The sequence below is a fragment of the Sporobolomyces koalae genome (assembly GCF_050403365.1).
Source record: "Sporobolomyces koalae JCM15063 DNA, S_koalae_JCM15063T_v1_ctg12, whole genome shotgun sequence".
Taxonomy (NCBI): Eukaryota; Fungi; Basidiomycota; class Microbotryomycetes; order Sporidiobolales; family Sporidiobolaceae; genus Sporobolomyces; species Sporobolomyces koalae.
Window position 1 is genome coordinate 304,316 of NW_027481759.1, and position 14,444 is coordinate 318,759.

Sequence of the window (14,444 nt, forward strand, 5' to 3'; positions counted from 1 at the left end):
TTGACGGGGTATCGCCTCTCGCGGCGCGCGCAAGTCTCATGCGGCTGACCGCCAATGAGACTCTGCGATCACAGCACAATGTTCATCCGGTTACCGGCGCAAGCATCAACGGCTTGCAAGCCCAAAACTACCGATACCCCGTCTTGCGCCGGTCACCGGATGAACATGTTGCTGTGATCGCAGAGTCGCGCTTGCGCGGAACTCGAGCCGGGTCGTCGATTTGCTTTTCGCGCATAGGCCTCCCGCCTTTCGAGCGGGAGTCGTCCAAGTTGGATGAAGTTGCAGTCGTCAGGTATCGGAGTTCCTAGCTTGGCGCGAATGAGATTTGTAACCAGAGCGGAAGCGAGTCCCAGCTGAAGCCACCACGAGGGACGCGGGTCGGGTCCAGCGAAGCCTGGAGCTCCTTCTCGTCCTTGCGCAGTCGGTTAACTTGGATTCCAAAAACTCGCTGGCTCGGCGGGCGAGACAGGCGTGGAGGGCAAGGGACGGCGGATGATGCGAAGTTTCAACGTTTGACTAACATCGATCGCGCATGATGTTAGCAGTACTTGCGACAGGTCGTGGAGAAGCTACAAGCTGCATGCACTAGTGTCGAGCTCTCGCCCTGTCCTGAGAACGTGCAAAGCAGCTTCGGTTGCGCCCGCTAGTGCATGTATTTTCATGCATAGAGTTCTTGCTACGATTCCATTGAATCGATAACTAGAAAAAAGAGAATGATTCAGGGGAGGGTTGTGCAGAAAAATAGCGCGTCGAAAAATCGCGCACTCACTTCGAAAAACGCGCCGGTCACGGACTCTGCATCACACCGGCATCTTTCTCCTCACTCGAGCCTCTGCTTCGCCTCATCGACTCTTGCTCCAATCTACCTCGCTGACCGAGTCGCTTGGGCTCATCGCAACGTCCATGCTATCTAGTCGGCTTTGTACCTGGTCTCTCTTCGCCATGTCTGTCCGGATCCTCGAGCTTCATCTCTGATCAACTCTTGCACCTCGCTCGTCGCTTCTCCCATCGCCAGTACCGCCTCGAGAGCTCGAATAGTATCGAGCTGATTGCTCGGCGCCGAGCTCGGGGGTTCTCGGCTCGCAAGTCGAGCGGACGAGGGCGCGAAACCACTCTTGCTTCCTTTCTCATCACTTTCTCCTGATTTCCGCTTCCAATCTCGTTTCCGCTCAACTTTCGCTTCAGGTACATTCTTAGAGCAGCTCTGATCATATTGGTCAAGCGTGGTTGACTGATTCGGAGGGTATTCGACGTATAGGGTCCGAATTTTCGGAACAAACTATCTAGCTCCTTTCCTCCCTGCTGTCATCTCTCTTCGTCCCTACTCTCGCTATGGATCACAGTATGCACGGCGGATCGTCCTCATCGTCGATGTCTGGCATGTCTGGCATGGACATGTCGGAAGGCGGCTGCAAAGTAAGTCGTTCTCTCGCCCGCTCCGTATACAGCCCTCACCATCGCTCATTCCCGACCCGATCGACTCTGCCACCGTTTCGACTGAACAGATTAGTATGATCTGGAACTGGAACACGATCGATGGTACGTGGCCTCATACAAAAATCGTCTTGTCTATGTTCGAGCTCATCTCGATCATCCTCCGTGTCTAGCCTGCTTCATCTCGAAGCAATGGAGGGTGAGATCGGTTGGCGACTACGTCGGCTCGCTCATTGGTGTAAGCACTTCATGATAATCTCTCCTAGCCCCCTTCTCTCCCTTCTTTTTCCCTCTGATCCTGACTCTCGCCCTGGGCCAATCGAAACGTACAGATCTTCTTCATTGTCGTCGCGCTCGAAATGTTGCGCAGGTTCGGTCGAGACTACGATCGTCGGATCCGCGCGGCGTACTGGCGTCGAGAAACGGCGGCTCTCGCTGCTGTCGCCAGTTCGTCCAAAACTGAACTCCCTGCGAGCGCGCTTGTTCCCGCTCCCTTCTGGTCAGTTCTTCATTCGAGTCTACCTCTAGTTTCCAGGTGTCTGTCTCGGTTCTGACACTCGAGGAGACTCGTCATCGTCGAACTCGGTAACAGTCCGAGTTATGCTCAGCAGGTAGTCAGGAGCGTGTTTTACGGAATCAGTTTCGGCACGGCATACATCCTCATGTTGCTCGCCATGTCGTACAACGGAGGAGTCATCCTCGCCATCTTTGCTGGCGGTGCAGTCGGGCATTTCATCTCTGCCGTGAGCTTCCCGCCCTGTTTCCAGCTGGATTTCATACTCATTCTGGAGTCTTTTGTTGTGCAGCGTGATACGGCAACGCCTCACGAAGTGGAAACTCCTGATGATTCGCCACAAGCGCGTGGAGAATGTTGCTGCTAAAGCTGGACGCTCGACCATCTCTCGTTTCGTTCTGTCTTTCTTTAGACCTGTGTATGGGTTGTACGGTACCTTTTCTTCTATTCGTACTAGTTTGTTAGAATCCCGCCTTGGGTTGATTCCCTCGTTCGCAATGTGTTCCGTCTACACTGTGAAACGCGTCCGCATGACAGTCGGAAAGAAATTCTCTCCATGCGAGAATCAGGCGCGAGCGACCCTGCGTTGCAGTCCCCAAGCCAGATGAGGAGAACAAATCGAGTGCGGAAAGTGGGGAATTCAAGCCGTGATATCAATTTCAAGATCTAAGGTTTCCGGCATTTGCGGGCTTTTTTGGTCTCCACTTTCCGGTTACCGCCCGATTAGCGCCTGTTTCTCCCGTCATGCTCTCTAGGATCACTACGAGACCCAGTATTCTCCTGCGTCACCCTCGTATGGCCTCTCAACGAGTCTCGATGGTTGCCCAACACCTCTCTTCCACCTCGTCCGCATCGGCTCCCTCTGCCGCCCCGCCGTCATCGTCATCGACTTCGACCACCACGAAAGGTACTCCGTCGATTGGAGATGCACCCGTCTTGTTCGAAGCCGAACACAGTTTGCGCAAAGTGATCCTCAATCGTCCCAAAGCCCTCAACTCGCTCAACGATGAAATGGTCGACCTCATCTTGCCCCAGTTGAGCAAGTTTGAACAATCCGATCTCGCCAACGTCGTCTTGATAAAGAGCAATTCGAAACACTTTTGTGCTGGTGGAGATGTCGTCTGTCAGTCGTCGTTCTTTGGTTTCCTCACACACAATGCACCTAGACCTGACCCCTCCTTCCCTCGACAGCTTTGACCAAGTCACTCGCTAAAGAGTCGGATTGGAAGAATGCGAGTGGATTCTTCAAAAAAGAATACATTATGGTAAACCATTCACCTGTCTTGCTCTTCTCGCAAAACTTCGCGCATGTCCTGAAACCCCTAGCTTCCGATGCGACTCACAACTTAGAACCACTTCCTCGCGACGATGAGCAAGCCCGTCATTTCGCTTATGAACGGTGTCGCATGTGAGTCTCTCACAGTCTCTTGCCATCGGGAGTGGAAATCAGGCTCATAATATATGATGCTGCTGTCTTGAAAATATAGTCGGTGGAGGACTCGGATTGTCAATGCATGGTGCTTTCCGAGTCGCGACTGAAACGACTCAGGTCGCTATGCCCGAAGTAAGTCTTCTCTCTTCGAAGGAAATTTGCCTACCAAAAAAAAAAAAAGCGCGTGGTCACTCATCGCTGTCTCTCCATGATCTTTCATAGACCAAGATTGGACTGTTCCCGGATGTCGGCGCCAACTTTTTCTTGCCCCGTCTCGATGGTCAACTCGGAATTTACCTCGCCTTGACTTCGGTCCCACTGAAAGGTGCCGGAGCGTATTTCGCCGGCTTTACGTCACACTACGTACCCTCGGAACGACTTGCCGCACTCGAGAACCGATTGGCCGAACTCGAAGCGACTGCTACCGTCGAAGATGTCAACGCTGCGATCAACGAATTCTCGGCCGATGCCGACGAACTCAAATTGGCCCTCGAGAGTTACCCCCTCGTCGGATCGGTACGAAGAGCTCTCGATCACGTGTTCTCGCAATCGACCGCCGAAGACATGCTCGCAACTCTCGCAGCGATCGAGAACGGTTCGCAAGACCTTTCCAAAATCGTTCGATCGGGTGAGGAGAACGAAGTCTCGAAAGTGAAACAGTGGGCGAAAGAGACTAGGGAACAGATCGAATTGAGGAGTCCGACCAGTGTCAAACTTTCGATCAAAGCGATTCGGGAAGGTGCGAAACTCAACATTGAAGAGGTCCTCGCCATGGACAACCGGATTGCTGCGGCTTGCTGCGTTGAGTCTCCTTTCTTTTCCTTCCTGTCGCACTCTCTTCCGTCTAGAGCACTTTCCCAGGTCACGATCCGTCATTGACGTTTTTTGCCCACAATCTTTGATATAGTCTCCATCGGTACACACTGATTTCCGAACGGGTGTGACCGAATTCTTGATCAAGAAGATCAAACCTGAAGAAACGAAACCTACTTGGTCACCTGCGACGTTGGCAGAAGTGACTCCAGAATCTTTACAAAAGATCTTCTTCTCGTCTCCGGCACCATTCAAGAACCCTCCCGTGCCAGCATTCAAACCTCTACGAGGTACGAAAGATCGATTGAACCCCCTCTCGGCCTACAAAGTACACCCGTACTCGATCTTTGGACTCCCTACCGAGAAACGGATCGAACAAGTCGTCAAAGGCGAAGCGAAGGACAGTCCTGATTACGCTCAAACTCGAGAAGAGATTGTCAACAAGTTTGTCAAAGAATCGAACGGCAAAGTCGGAGTCAAGGAAAAGGTCGAAGAGGTCCTCGATAGGAGAACGATCGTTGCCGAAGAGAACACGCTTAAATGGCTGTAGTTCGAGGTTTACGCTCACTTTTTGTAAAGCTTGACACATCTCGGAGTCTCAAAGAACATGTACGAACCAGGTCCCTGTAGAGAATGTACACCGAGGAGGAAGATGAGAGGTAGAGCTAGGGAGTGAGTGCAGATAAGTACAACGACAGAGCTATAGTAAAGCAGGGACAAATTGAACAGCTAGAGACTTCGACCAAAGAGATCAATCAGTCCGAATCGTCGTCCGTGTCGGCAGGAAGACCTCGCTCGATCCTTTTCTGCCTCCTCGACCACCTTGCGCAATCATCCGAGTCCCATTCTTCAGGATCCTTGACTTCGTACCAAGGCTGGATTCGAACCACCATAAGAGAATCAGTCAATCGCGGATCCGAAAGCGTGAGAGTCGAAATGATTCGAGGCAGACCTTTTCTTCATCCGAGTAACTCTCTTCTCCCTTCTTCTTCTTCTTGACAGGTCTCACTTCCTTGATAACTTTCTTGGCAGGTGGAGGAGGTTTGAGGTTCGTGTGCAATGCGGGGATTTTGGCTCGAACTGAAAGTCCCGGCGAGCGGTAACTTCCGATTCCTCGTGCAGCGATGATCGCCGCAAGACCTGTATCAAGAGACTCGGACTCGGTTCAGTTGCGAGCGCAAAGAAGGACAGTCTCGGACTCAGACGAACGCACTGCCGGGTTTGGGGGTTTTCGAGAAGGGACTGGCAGAACGCTCCCGATCCCGCGCAAGAGCTGCTACGTTCTTTGGCTTGGGCGTCGGCAACCCTTCATTCTCCTAGGTTCAGCATCGATCATGTCAAAGACTCGATCGCAAAGCAAGAAGATTAATCGTCGAAATGAGTACCTTCATGACTTGTGTCTGCTTGCCCTTTGCTTTGCCGTCCTTGGCAGTATCGTCATCGTCTTCTTCCGGCTCGGATTCGTCTTCATGGTCGGCATCACTGTCCGATTCGACAGCTTTCCTTTTCTGGGGCGGTTTCGCTTTCGGCTTGTCCAGCGGAGGATAATTGAATGCGTCCGAATCAAGTGTATTGGCAGCTTCGAGAACGAGGTTCATCTTGGATTTGGCTCGAGCCGACTTCTGTTCTGCTGACAAGGTTCTCGAGATCTCGGGCGTTACGGATTTGTTTGCGGTGCTGCAGGATGCGCGGGTTGGGACGGGAGAACTCCATGCTGCAAGCGGGTTCTCTGAGGTCGAAGCGGACGTCGACGTAGAAGGAGTCGGTTGTTGTTGAGCATGACTCGTCCTTTTATCGAGATCATTTGCCGGAGAGTTCATTTCCTCGTCAGAATCTTCGATTGACCTTTTCCTCCTGGCCGTGCCTTTCGATGATGCGCCCTTCTTTGAACTTGCAAGGCTGCCAGTTCCCCTTGTATCCGGTCGTGCGTTGACAGATTCTGCATCATCCTCGGAATCTAGAACGACATTGTTCTTCTTGCTCTGTACAACTCGAGCCGATGTCTGTGGTTCGTTCGCTTTGTTCTTCGATGGCACAGCGGTAGCAAGTGATGCACTGTCGCCGAGATCGCCAGATACGGTGGATCGAGATGCGATGGCGTCGTTCTCGAGGGGGACCGCCGAGTCATTCTTCGGTCCTGCTCCCGCTTCCTCGGTAACAGGCGCGCTTTGTGCGGTTTTCGAACCTTTCTTGATCGTAGGTCGCCTGACTGGTCCAATCGGGCCTTTCTTCTGCTTGTCCTTCGTCTTTGAATTCGATCGCGATTTGGGTTTTTTCGCGCCGTAATCGTCGTCGTCATCGTCCTGCTGCTCGTTGATGCGTTTGGCTTGTTCGAGATGCTCGTCCGTGTATTGGCGTTCGAGGGATCGAGCAGACGCAGAAGCTGACTTGTGGCTGTACTGGCGAGAGGTGCTGGAAGTCTCTATGTCGCCAGCGATGGGATCTGGAGAGCTCATGCGCGTAGTGTCGGGCGTGTTCTTCTTGGCGACAGCGGAAGAAGCACTCGATCTCGGTTTCTTGGTTTTCATCGCCGCCCCGGCCAATTCTTCATAATCCGTAAGAGGCGAGCCTGAAGGTGCTCCTGCCTCTGCGTCTAGAGCTTTTCTTCCGCTGCTGTTCCCGGCCACGGAACCTCCTTCGTCGTCGCTCACTTGTACAAGCGTGCGCTTCCTCGTAGATTTGCTGGTTATAACTTTCTGCGGGGCTTGTTTGCGGACGCTAGTTTCAGGTATGTCGCGATCGTCGTCTGAATCGACAGTCTCCCTCGACAGCGAGGAAGTTCTGCCGTTGACACTTTTGGCTTTCGCTTTCGAGACTGAAGTCGTTGGTTTGGTGTTTCTTCCTGGAAGTGCTGGCACGTCTACGAAAGCCCGTTGCTTTGATACGAGCTTAACGTTCTCGGGATCCGAAGGAAAGACCGCAGTGGGTTGTTGAATGGAAGCAACGGTTCCACTGGAACCGGTTTGGTGGTGTGGCAATGGTGGAAGCATGATAGAACCGAGACCGAGACCCATTTCGACAGCTTCGTGTGAGGTTGTAGGTAGTCCTCCTAGTGGATTCGAGGCTGTCGGAAGCGTGTGATCAGTCGAGTGCGAGGGGGGTTTTGGGGTAATTCGAGCTGAAACGTACCTGGGCCGCTTCCCTCATTGTCGCTATCTGGTACTTCGTCTCGATCCGCCATTTCGATCAATCCGCCGCTGACTGCTTGTGTATCCTCGGTAGCGCTGGTCACAGGACCTGCGAGGCTTTTCGTCTGAGCCGAATCGGTGGAGAACGAGGTACGGATCTCGTCACTCTCAACAGTCGAAGCTTTGGCCGTGTCCGAGACAGACTTGATAGGATCGCTCGTCAGAGATTGCGCTTTCGGTGGTGCAGGCAGGGGTGGCAGTGGAGTGTTGAGTGAAGACGGCAGGATCTGATCTGTGGAAGTCGACCTGCTCAGGCCAGTCAAAGCCGAGCCGAAACCACCGTCCGACGCGTCGACACTTGTGTTGTTCAGAGTACCGTGTAAGGTCTGGAAAGGCGCAGTGGCGGAAGCCGAAGGTAAAGGCGTTTGTTGCTTATCGGAGGACAGATGCAACGCGGCTTGCGAGAGCTTGATCGCTTGCTCCAATTGACTCTGGTACGCTCTATCGACCGGTGGGAGCCTCCCACTGCGACTGGCGGACATGCGGGCCGAGAAGAAACAGAACGATTCGCTCGGCGGTTTCGGCGCGCGTGCGCGTGTCTACGCGTCCAAAGGCTGCCTGAACAGATCGAGCCGACCTTCCATCTTTGCGCCCATACAAATCTGAATGTAGCTATATGTGGTATCAACTATAAAAACAGGTGGAGTTGAAAATAGATAGAAAAAAAGCTCTATGTCCGTGGAGATGGAGCGACCCAAGTATGGGAGGCCGCAAAAGCGAAGTCGTCTCTCACGGGCCGAACAGTCGACTGTGGCGGTTTCGGTGTCGCGTACGATGCGCAACCACGCCATATTTTCCGGATTACTATCATTGTCTTTCGTTGCGAACCCATAAATATCTAGGGCGCCGTTCGTTCGGGAAGCGGGCGTCCTGTATTGAATCTCCCAGTCGATCCGGTGTCCAAGTGGCGACCGCATTCTTTCGAGTGTCCAACGGTTTGCCAGAAACCGTGTACGGCATGAGTGCCGACCGTGCTATCGATGCGGTCTCTGCCCAGCGAATACGGTTTGTGGCAAACCATTGGACGGATGAAAAGGTACGGTCGCCACTTGTACAGTGGATCGACTGGGAGTTTCGTACAAGGCGTCCGCTTCTCGGACCAACGGCGCCCTAGACATTTACGGTTACGTCGCGAAAGACAACGAGATCCGGCGATAACGCGAGAGAAGGGACATGCAGACTTACTTGCAAGGAACAGAAGAAAAACTATGCGGCGCTTACTACGTGAATCAGCACGCCTCGCAAACTTGTCCCCGTCGTACACTGACCCTCGCACGACGAATGTTGCTGACAGTAGACTCGGAAACGCGGAGCGCCATTTGACGCAGGCGTCCGACAGTCGGTACGTGCTGATCCCTGCGTGCATCAAGTAAGTTCCGTTCGCTTCGGGTGTCTTTGTGCTGTCGAACAAAAGTTCACTCGATACTGCGGTGTCGTTCTACATGATACTAGCCACGCCGACCCTACAAACCCTGATTTGACTCATGGCAACCACTGGATACTCTTTGTGATCGTCAACCCGTCGGCCTTTCGCAACAAGGCTGACGAGTTGACAACCACAAAGAGTATCCAGTGGTTGCCGTGAGTCGGATTGGTGTCTGTAGGGTCGGCGAGGCTAGTATCGTAGAGAACGTGACCGAGGTGTGGACGGACCGTGAGTCTCCTTGGTCGTTGTCGGCCTTTTCTAACAACCTAGGCCGACGAGTTTTCATCACAGACAGGATCCAGTGATTGCATCGCGCGGGATCTGTGTCGAGCGGGAGAATGGGAGAATATGATACTCGCGCTATCATAGCCCAATCAGTGAGATGTGAGGCGGCAAAAGCAATCGAGCTATGACGAGCGAGAGAAGGGCGAGAGAGGGGAGAGTGAGTTACGGCCGCGACAAGACTCACAGCGACGACAAAAGTGATGACGATGACGATGACGACGATGATGACGAGAGCAGCGACAGCAGATAGGCGAAACGGGAGCAGGGGAGCAAGGGAAAGACCGCGAGTGAGAGAGAAGACTCACGAGTGGCGATAGTTTGACATGGCCAGGTGAGCGGCTCAAGGGCAGTGAAAAATAGGGAAGCAAGAGCAGAACCGCCACCTGTCAGCCCTCTCATCTCCCCCTTTGTCCGAGTCATGGAGAAACAGGGGCGAACGTTCGCGGACGAGAGGCTCGTGTCACTGACGCTTCACGCTAGTGACATTCTTCGCTCGCACAGCCTCTTACCCCTCGCCCCGCCTCCATTCCACCAAGCGCTCGTGTACTCTTGACTCCGATAGCAGTCTGCGGTCGAGCTGAGGAGCCTTGAACTTGAAGCCACTCGATACGAGGTCTGCGAAGAATTGAGAAAGACGAACGCATTTCGTCCCCGCCTGTTGTGAACGTGAACCTCCAGGCGTGTAGGCTCGCAGCCGCTCGCTACTGGAACCTCTTCGATGACACGTAATTGTCGGGCTTTTCCTGCTGGGATGATACATACGTGGCATGAACAATTAAGTTATTAACATTCAAGCCCTAGTTTGAACTTAACTCGAACAAAGCTCACCTATGATCTGAAATGAGCTCTTGTAGGGAAAGTCAGCCGAGACGAGCACTGTTGCGTCTGAAGACCGTTTCGAGAGCAGCAGATGATGGTAAAAGCCTTCTAGGGCTGAGCAATAGATTTTCAGGAGCTTCGGCACGGAGGCATGCCAAATGATATCAGCGTGAGAGACTACAGAAAAACAGGCGGTGACATGAACAACCGAGAGATAAGATACGACAAGGGAGACACTCGATTTTTTGGGAAACAGGGAGCAGGAAAGGCAAGACCGCTCAAAGCACATAACGGAAGTTGGGGTTCTCCTTGACCGTTTCCATACGATCTTCCATACCGGCAGCTGCGGCGAGGTCCGGGTTCGCAGGACCCAAGTTGCGGTCTCGAGACTTGTTCGAAAGGTACATGATGGCCCACAGGACTCCGTGAGCGACGAGTTTGGCAATGTATCCTCCCATCATGGCGTACGCTCCTGATTGGTATCGAGGCTTCTCGTGAGCGTAGATGAATTGAGGACCGGCCATGTTGCCAGCGCAGTAGGCAGCAAACACCATTCTATCGAGCGCGTGAATGGAAGGAAGTGGTCAGCACTGTTGCTCGGACCGGTTTTGATGCAGATTGACGAAGTACTCACCCAGACACGACCGACTTCTTGGTGTATCCTCCAATGTTGGACGAGATCATGACGAGACCGAGGGTGAAACCGATCGATTGGACGTTGACAAACCTGGTTTTACGATCACGTTCAGTAATAGAACTCGTGAGATTCATCGTTTTGAACTCACCAGAAAGAGATCAACCTTCCCCAAGCGTTCGAGGTGGGAAGGAAGGAGAGAAGTGCGGTAGCGATGACACAAACGATGTTGCCGATCGTGACCATGAGCATGCGGGTGTTTTTGAAGTAGGTGGCAACCAATCCAGCGATGGCCAAAGAAATGATTTGGAACGAGCGACCAGCGCAGTCAAGGAGCGCCGCATCGTAAGTCGAGTAACCGAGATCCTTGATGATAGTTCCGGAAAAGTTGGTCAAAATACCTGCGACCCAAGAGAAATGTCAGTGAATTCTGCAACAAGACATGATAGATCTGATACGAGACACTCACCGTTGGGCACTGACGAGCCAAACATGGCGACGGTCAAGCACCAGGCCTTGGGGTCAATCAATGCAGCGCGTGCTTGAGCCCAGTCAAACTTCTTGCTCTTGATACCAGTTCCTCCAGTGGCGACACGACCGACGGCGAGGATGCGGTACTCGGGCTTGAGCCAGAACGCGTTCGATGGACTGTCGGCGAGGAAGAAGTAGAGGACGAAAGCCCACGCGATCGTCAAACTGAAAAGGTACCAAGAATACGATCAGTTTTCTGTCGTCGAGATAGAAAGAGCGAGAGAGACTGACACTCCGAGGATGATAAAGATCAACTTCCACTTGTCAACCGCAATAGCATGCGCAGGCGCCTTCTCGATACCAGCAGCCATGAGACTTCCAATCATGCCTCCCCATCCGACCGAAGAGTACCAAATCGTTTGACGAAGCGGCGATTCGGAACGAGTGTACCACATACCGGTCAGGAGGGAGAGACCTGGAGTGACGGCAGCTTCGAAGAAACCGAGGAAGAATCGGTTGACCATGGCGCCGGCAAAGTTGGTGCAAAACATCATCATGAGGACGCAGATTCCCCAGAAGAGACAGGTACCTCCGAGTACTTGGTTCGCCTTGTATCGACCGAGGAGATAGGTCGCGGCGGGTTGAGCGACGAGGTAACCGATGTAGAAGATGGAAGCGGTCCAAGAGTACTGGGATCCAGTGAGGTGCATGGCCTTGTCCATTCCAAACACCTTGGCATAGTTGAGAGCGGTCTTGTCGAGGTATTGCAGGGTTTGGGTGATCAAGAAGCTGAGGGATGGTGGACAAGCCGTAAGCTACGGTCTTCGACGACATGTCGTCCACCCAGGCATGCGAGTGCTATACACGTACAGAGGCAAGAGGAACCAATCGATACGGCGCACGATCGCTTCGTTCTCCTCGGGAGTCTGTAATTCGATAGAGTCAACAACGGCCTCAAAGAAAGACGAGATCCAAGACGACGTACGATAGGTGCCACCTGTTGAGACTTGAGGTACTCGGCGTGTCCGACATTGTCCTCGTCTTCTTCCTTGATAGTATCCTCTTGCGGTGCGAATTCACGGTGTTGAAGCGTACCCTTCTCGTACTCGACAGAGCTAGTGAAGGAGGCCGTCGTTGCGTCGGTTTCGGCGCGCTTCAAAGCAGGGAAACCCATGGCGGTCCTTTTGAGCTCGGGAAGTCGCTTGAAGAAGAGAAAGAAGGCGAAAGGCGAGGGCGCAGGCTTCGCAAGGGGAAGAACAAGGAAGAGGAGAAGTGCCTGTGGTCGTGCAGCGGCTGGCGATGGAGAGTAGAGAAGGAAGGAGAGACGAGGGACTCCACAAACTCAAGAGGGACTCCACAGAAAAAAAAGTTGGGGGAATATCTTGCTCGCCCTCCACGTCCGCCGAGTCGTACTCACGCGTGCTACCCCTTCGTTACTGTAAATCCGTCCACTCGACAAAGGACAGGGCGACGCCCACAATATGTAGGAGAGGTCTTGGCACTTTGATCGAGATCCGTCCACTCTCGAGTGAGAAGCAACCGAATAATAGGCCGCGCCCAGCATTCGAACCGGTGCGAGCGATCGAGGGCCGAAAACAGTTCTCTGCGGGAGCGGGCGGGAACTCTCTGAACGGTGCGAGCCAATCACAGTGTGGGAATGTGGTGGGGGGCGCCACTTGTCCGAGAGAAAATGCAACTTAAAGAGATTGCGCCGCCGGTTGTCGGTCGGGACAAGACGAGCTAGCGCAAGGCACTCGTACTCGAAGCGCCGGCTTCGCAGGGAGAGAGTAAAGACAAGCACAGACCGCACGTCGCATAGCGTCGCCTGAACGAATAAATTGCGTCCTCTAGGGTCGAGTGTGCGAGCGTGCTCAAAGAGAACGGTTCAACCGATCTCGAGCGAGTGCAGACCGCCCAGGCGTGCGCAAGAACTCGTTGCTGTGCCCGCGAGTGGAATTGAGAGCCAATCGCCGTCGAGCCGGCGAGACCGGGGCGGATCGGACGAATTGATTTGGTCCAGTTCCCGGGATCTTCCTCGACTGTCGTTTCCTGGGCAGAAGTTTCGAACCTCGCGGTCCCTCGCATCGCCCACAGATAGACGAGAAAGGGGGGTGGGCCGAGCCCTGAGCATAGAATTCGGAACAGTAAGCGACGAACGGATATGCGTCAGAAGAAAAAAGATAAAACCTACCCGGTCTGCGCAAGACAGAAGATCTCGATCGTGCAGTGATAGGTAGTTGAAGCGTTGCGAGGTCTCCCCAAGCGGTACGTAGCGGTCGGTGGCGTGTTCAGCGCCAGCCACTTGACTTTGGCGTTTTTATCTTGATTCGCCTTTGTATCAAAATAGCATGGCATCATGCTCAAAAAGCCGAGGACGATGGGCACAAGCATGCAAGCAGCTGCAGCTACTTGTGCGGAGACCGTGAAGGCGATCGGGGAAAGTGTTGATCCCGGGCGAACGGTCCGTCGCGGATCTCAGCGAACTCGCTGAGACTTCGCGAGGAGACTGATTCTCTACAGACGCAATCATTGTGAGTGAATCATCGCTCGCGGTCATCGTAGACTCAGGTCTGACTTACAACCTCGTCTCGGAATGTTTGCCAGCAGCAAGATCTCTGATGAAGCGAGTTTTTCTCCAAGCACGAGCCTTGCGCCAGCGTTTCCGCTCCGACCGGTACCCGCCGCTTCATCAATCGACAGCGTCAGAGTGTAGGTGACGAATGATAGCCTACAGACAGTGAAGCGAGGTAGACGGCCGAAGCGAGCAAACCGGAGCGAACGAGGTCAAAGTGGGACTCGAGAACGATCGTGAAGAGTGTCGAGCCGACTCGGCGTAGTCGTGCAAGAATCCGAGACGTAAGCAACATGTACGAGTTTGTCGCCAGTCCGCTACGAGGTCGAATGTCGGGGGCTGATGAGCTTGACTCGTTCTGATTTCAGGCGAAACAACATGGATATGGAGCAAGACCTACAGTGCGTAGCTTGTCTCGGCTCCTTCCCGCTCACACAGAGAGACTGAAGCGCATGTCGCTGCTAGAGAGGCATCGATCGAGGCATGTTTGGGATGGTCGAAGCTGGAAATCGATTAACCGGTCTGCGGCGAGCTTATGCCGGATGCTTGGGACGCACGACCCGCTGGAAGGGCAGCGACAGCACCGCATGACAGCTGTATCGTCGATGCTGATGGCACTGACAATGAAATGAAAGCTGGTGCAAAGAGCATGCGGGGAGAGAAGAGGAGAAAGTCAAGCTGCGCATGCAAGCGTTCGGCGCGCGAACATTCGGTAAAGGCAAGCCGCTACAGTAGCCGCAAGCTGGCGCATTCGCTCACTCGCGTCACTGTGGCCGACTATCGCGTATATCAGCGATCCGACGTGCACCTCGTCACGATCCGAGCAACTACTGTGCTCGCTTGCGATCATCTGCGC

At 53.6% G+C, this 14,444-nt stretch overlaps 4 protein-coding genes across 4 annotated transcripts; 2 read left to right on the forward strand and 2 right to left on the reverse strand.

Annotated features, from left to right (window-relative positions):
• Positions 1–1,332: 1,332 nt before the first annotated feature.
• Positions 1,333–2,315, forward strand: JCM15063_002260 (copper transporter family protein; the record flags this gene model as incomplete). Its single annotated transcript, XM_076678163.1, has 6 exons — positions 1,333–1,416; positions 1,506–1,539; positions 1,608–1,672; positions 1,767–1,933; positions 2,027–2,177; positions 2,241–2,315. 6 exons carry the CDS (start codon positions 1,333–1,335, stop codon positions 2,313–2,315), a joined length of 576 nt encoding a protein of 191 aa, XP_076534761.1.
• A 428-nt stretch (positions 2,316–2,743) lies between these two features.
• On the forward strand, positions 2,744–4,743 carry JCM15063_002261 (enoyl-CoA hydratase/isomerase family protein; the record flags this gene model as incomplete). Its single annotated transcript, XM_076678164.1, has 6 exons — positions 2,744–3,071; positions 3,140–3,213; positions 3,299–3,356; positions 3,436–3,512; positions 3,603–4,181; positions 4,288–4,743. The coding sequence occupies 6 exons, from the start codon at positions 2,744–2,746 to the stop codon at positions 4,741–4,743; spliced, it is 1,572 nt and encodes a 523-aa protein (XP_076534762.1).
• A 205-nt stretch (positions 4,744–4,948) lies between these two features.
• Positions 4,949–7,863, reverse strand: JCM15063_002262 (uncharacterized protein; the record flags this gene model as incomplete). Its single annotated transcript, XM_076678165.1, has 5 exons — positions 4,949–5,068; positions 5,146–5,333; positions 5,407–5,509; positions 5,579–7,257; positions 7,323–7,863. The coding sequence occupies 5 exons, from the start codon at positions 7,861–7,863 to the stop codon at positions 4,949–4,951; spliced, it is 2,631 nt and encodes an 876-aa protein (XP_076534763.1).
• A 2,326-nt stretch (positions 7,864–10,189) lies between these two features.
• JCM15063_002263 (uncharacterized protein) lies at positions 10,190–12,190 on the reverse strand (the record flags this gene model as incomplete). Its single annotated transcript, XM_076678166.1, has 7 exons — positions 10,190–10,466; positions 10,546–10,638; positions 10,697–10,946; positions 11,015–11,241; positions 11,308–11,805; positions 11,887–11,942; positions 12,002–12,190. The coding sequence occupies 7 exons, from the start codon at positions 12,188–12,190 to the stop codon at positions 10,190–10,192; spliced, it is 1,590 nt and encodes a 529-aa protein (XP_076534764.1).
• Between the last annotated feature and the right edge of the window lie 2,254 nt (positions 12,191–14,444).